General features: G+C 48.2%; 1 protein-coding gene across 2 annotated transcripts in view; it reads left to right on the top strand.

The window, feature by feature from the left end:
* The window catches only part of Stat5b (signal transducer and activator of transcription 5B), a 71,674-nt gene that overhangs the window by 48,391 nt on the left and 18,194 nt on the right, over nucleotides 1–5,089 (top strand). For both annotated transcript variants that reach the window (XM_021178221.2, XM_021178220.2), the window contains exons 4-6: nucleotides 1,188–1,277; nucleotides 2,116–2,290; nucleotides 4,919–5,049. In XM_021178221.2, coding sequence (XP_021033880.1) covers nucleotides 1,188–1,277; nucleotides 2,116–2,290; nucleotides 4,919–5,049 — 396 coding nt within the window. The remainder of the gene's footprint in view (nucleotides 1–1,187; nucleotides 1,278–2,115; nucleotides 2,291–4,918; nucleotides 5,050–5,089) is intronic.

Raw genomic sequence — 5,089 nt, 5'->3', positions numbered from 1 at the left:
TAGCCCTGGCTGTCCTGGAACTCACTTTGTAGACCAGGCTGGCCTCGAACTCAGAGATCTGCCTGCCTCTGCCTCCCAAGTGCTGGGATTAAAGGTGTGCGCCACCACCACCCGGTTTACACACACAATTTTAGTTGAGAGTAAGTTCCATACATCTCTCTCCTGAGTATCTCGGCATGTATGTTCTAAGAACATGAACTTCCCTTACAGGGTCACAATACAGTTATCAAATTTAATGTGTTTAACATTCACACAAACTTTTACATACTATTCTGTCTCTATTATCCATTTGTCAACTGACTCCCAAGTGTCCCTCCAGTCCAGGGTCCAGTCCAAGGCCTCATATGATATCTAGTTGACATATCTCTTTAATGTTTTATCTGGTTTGGTTTCAGTTTTGTGACGTGTCTGTTTTGGAGATAGGGCCTCCATCGTGTTGTAGCCTATGCTAGTCTTGAACTTTAAGCAGACATCTTGTCCCAGCTGTCCTGTCTACCTTTCCCTTTTCTTTAACCTAAAACCATTCGTTTTTCGACCTTATTTTGGCTTTGACATTAACATTTTAAAATAATCACTTATTCCCTTACTTTTAATATTTTTACATTTTATTTTTAAATTTGTGTGTGGGTATGTATGTGCACGTGAGGGGTCAGAAGAGGGCATCATAGCCCCTGGAGTTGGAGTTAGAAATGGTTGTGAGCTGCCTGATGTAGGTGCTGGGAATTGAACTCTGGTCTTCTGTAAGAGCATTATGGGATAGGGCCTCACCATGTTGTCTAAGATGATCTCAAATTCTAAATAATGGATGCATTGTCCTTCTGCAATGCCCCATCCAGAGAAAGAAGATGCCCGTCTTCCCTGCTGTGACAGTAATTCTGATTCTAACTGACAGGAAATTTCAGAGTCCTGTGTCTTGTCTGCTGTGGCCTTTTAAAGACTCACCCGTTTCCAAGAATGTTGCTATAGTGCTTTTGGCATTAAGGTTCAGAAAGTAAAGAAAGCAGCCTTACCGTCTTAGTGCAACTGCATTTTCATAATGTCGTTCTCTCCATCCCACCCACACGGGGGAACAGCACTGCCCATGACTCCATGGTTACCGCATCTCTACCACAAGTGCTCCCTGCCCTGAGTCCGGTTAACCCACAACAGAGTGGAGCAAATTGATGTCTGCTGTTGTCCTCTTTCAGAGCACGTACGACCGCTGCCCCATGGAGCTGGTTCGCTGTATCCGGCACATACTGTACAACGAACAGAGACTGGTTCGCGAAGCCAACAACGTGAGTGTGCCCATGATTGTGGGAGAGGAACTGGGGTGCCCTTCTTGAGCCGTTTCCCCCTGGATCCCACTTTGTTGAGGTGACCCAAAATGCACTAGTGTCTCTTTAGGGAGCTGACCTTAGCTTTATAACTTAAGTGAGGCTACAACCACAAAGCAAGGTGAACATGTGCAAACTAAGTTAACCCAAGCAAATCATTTTTGTGTTGAAGCATGCTCACAATCAGGGAGATTACTTAGTAGAAATTTCTTCACACTCTCTGGGCCAGCTGCTAAAGGAGTGGCTCATGCCTAGTCACTTAAACAGCCAGATCCACAGGGACCTTGTGCATGCCTCCCCCATCATTTCCTCTGAGGGGCTACAGACACCTAGGAGCCTTCAGGTGTAGCTTCATCCACGGTAGAAGCAAATGACTTCATCACCAGGCTGCCTTGAGATAGATACAGACCATGTATTATTCCCAATGTGTCCCCAGCGAAGTCACAGTCATGGTATTGGATCAGTGAATGAATGTGGAATCAGGGATATCATCATCAGGAGGAAGACCCAAGTGACCTCTGGGGCATGTGGAGTTCTAGTTTCTCAAAGAATTGGGCACATCCTCTGTGGGATACTCATGTGGAGGCCAGAGATGACACAGAAGAAGGTTTTTACCGTGAAGAAAGCCTGTCGAGTCACCCGCCTCCACACGCTTTCCATTCTACCCCGATTCTCACACGTGGCATCTGTGATGTCTTCTGACCTCAAATTTAACTTTGGGGGTCTTAGCTTCACCTAAGGATTAAGACCAAAGGCTTCCTCCCACCCTCCCACACTGGATCTCCCTATCTGTCCCCAGGGCAGCTCTCCAGCTGGAAGTCTTGCTGACGCCATGTCCCAGAAGCACCTTCAGATCAACCAAACGTTTGAGGAGCTGCGCCTGATCACACAGGACACGGAGAACGAGCTGAAGAAGCTGCAGCAGACCCAAGAGTACTTCATCATCCAGTACCAGGAGAGCCTGCGGATCCAAGGTGAGGCTGGCAGTGGAATCCTGGAAGCTCCGGGGGTGGGAGTAAGGTCTAGGAGCAAGCTCTGAGGAAGCAGAAGAGAACCTGGTTCCATTCTGAGCCTTGCCTTTGTCTGAGCAGAGTGGAACCATTCAGGCTGAAGAAGGAGCTGGGTAGCTTAGGGAGAGAACGTGGCACCTGATGGGGAGAGTGCAGGGTCTCACTCAGGTCTTCCTGTTCTCATGAAGTTTGGGGTAGCGGTAGACGATGTTTCCTTTTTGAGGTTTAAGGTGTTCATGGGCTGGAGAGATGGCTCAGCAATGGAAAGCACTGGCTGCTCCTCCTGAGTTCAATTCCCAGCAACCACATAGCAGCTCACAACCATCTATAACTGTACTCCCATAGCAGCCATTGCCCTCTTACGATGTGCATACATGCAGACAAAACACGCACATATATAAGTAAATAAATCTTTGCCAGGCATGGTGGCTCACATCTATAATCCTAGCACTTGGAATACAGAGGAAGGTGACTCTATGAGTTTGAGAACAGCCTGGACTACAAAGAGAGTTCCAGGACAGCCAGAGCTATTACTCAGAGGAACCCTATCTCAAAAACAAACAAAAAGCATTCATAGTTTAATAAATAGCTTACAGAGGACATATTATAATTGTATAGAGTAAACATTTTCTTTTTTTAAGATTTATTTATTTATTATATGTAAGTACACTGTAGCTGTCTTCAGATACTCCAAAAGAGGGCGTCAGATCTCATTACAGATACTTGTGAGCCACCATGTGGTTGCTGGGATTTGAACTCAGGACCTTCAGAAGAGCAGTCAGTGCTCTTGACCATCTTGCCAGCCCCAAAGTAAACATTTTTAGAGTGTTTGTTTGTTTGTTTGTTTGTTTTAGACAGGGTTTCTTTGTGTAGCTCTGGGTGTCCTGAGACTCACTTTGTAGACCAGGCTGGTCTCAAACTCAGAGATCCCTCTGCCTCTGCCTCCTGAGTGCTGGTATCAAAGGTGTGCACCACCACTGCCCGGCCTAGTGTAGGCATTTTATGAATGCAGCCTTGCTGGGATGGGAAGTGGGCAGTACATCACATCTAGGAGCGTGGGTGTAGCTCAGAGGTAGAATGCTTTCCTAATATGTGAGAGCCTGGCCTCCTGGCACTGGAGGATCTCTATTTGTGGTGCCTGCCGTTGAGTTGTATGCAGTTATTCAGGACTTTCCTGTGACCCTGTATGCCTTCTGGACAGTGTTCCCTAGCCTTTGTTCTAAGGCACACAGAATTTGAGAAGTCTTTCAGGAGTTGTGGAGCCTCCGCAGCGTTCCCTCTTAACCCTATGCTTTCTTCTCTATGCGGGCTGTGCCTGCCTCAGACACACAGAGGGGGCTGGGGCCATGGCTCTAGTGATTAAGACCACTGGCCTCTTTTGCATAGGAGTTAGATTTGGTTCCCAGAATCTGCTTGGTGGCTCAAAACTGTCTGTAACTCCACTTCCGAGTAATTCAGGACCCTCTTCTGACCTCTGTGGGCACCAGGCATGCACATGGTACACAGACATACACGTATGCAAAACACTCATACGCGTGCAATAAACCTAACACCAGTTTTAAAAATAAGACTCTCAGAAGAAACCTGCCCTCACACCCGCCTAGACGTAGCCCTGTGTCTCCTAAGGTCATGTGTGTAAAGCATAGCGCATTGCTATGCTGACATTATTTACTGCCTCCCAGGCTTCCCAGATGATAAATCATTGACAAAGAACTCTGTCTTTTGGCTCTGTACCCTGAGGCCAGCATAAATTACAGTTGCGGGCTTATCCTGGCTGTCTTAATGTTGCTTTTGTCAGTCCCAGTTTGTGTGTCCCTGGGGCAAGGACAAGGTCATTGTGACATGGTTTTCAGAGGCCAGCCATGAACTTCAATGAGACATGCCCGTATGCACAAATTCTTGGCAAGACCAGAATAAGGATGCCGGGCTACTCGAGGGCCACCGGAGGAAACAATAATGCCAGGACTCCGGTCTTTTTCTGGGCGTGGAGCAAGGAACAAGAAGGTTTGCAGGCAGTGATAGTGGACAGGTAGTTCAACCCAGGACATACTTGATGGAGCAGAGCCGATGAGGACTCTATGTGACTCTGTGTCCTGCTTCTGTCCCCCCTGGTCTGTCCGTTCGTATTGAAAGGTACCAAAAGAAAACTGAAGATGTAGCTCAGTTGGGGGAGTGCTTGCCTAGAATGCAAAAAAAAAAAAAAAAAATTAAACCCTGGTTTTATCCCCAGAGCAGCCGCCTGAGCTGCTGTCAAGAGTCTCCCTTCACAGATGGAAGACTGAAGCATGGGAAATACAGGGATTTACCCAAGTTCGATGGGCAGGATGCCCTCTGTGTGGGGAGTGTGGAGGCACGTACTACTAAGCAGTGGCTTCCCCGACAAGCACCTGCTCCCGGCCTAGGAGAGGCCAGGTCAGGAGAACCTTGATCCGCCTTCTGAGAGAGCCCCTTCATCTTGGGACACCCATTGCTAGCTGGAACTCTGACTTACTGTTGATGGGGTGTCTAGATGACCCTGAGAGTGGGTGACCTTTCAGACTTCTTGCTGGACACAAGAATTGATGGTGGTGGGTGTCCTGTCCCCTCCTCCAGCTCAGTTTGCCCAGCTGGGACAGCTGAACCCCCAGGAGCGCATGAGCAGGGAGACGGCCCTCCAGCAGAAGCAAGTGTCCCTGGAGACCTGGCTGCAGCGAGAGGCACAGACACTGCAGCAGTACCGAGTGGTTAGTGTGCACCCTGTGACCCTCTGCCCCGGAGGGAGCT

This window comes from Mus caroli, chromosome 11 (genome assembly GCF_900094665.2).
Source record: "Mus caroli chromosome 11, CAROLI_EIJ_v1.1, whole genome shotgun sequence".
Lineage (NCBI taxonomy): Eukaryota > Metazoa > Chordata > Mammalia > Rodentia > Muridae > Mus > Mus caroli.
The sequence above is the reverse complement of the archived record's forward strand: the minus strand, read 5'-3'. Positions and strand labels throughout refer to the sequence as shown.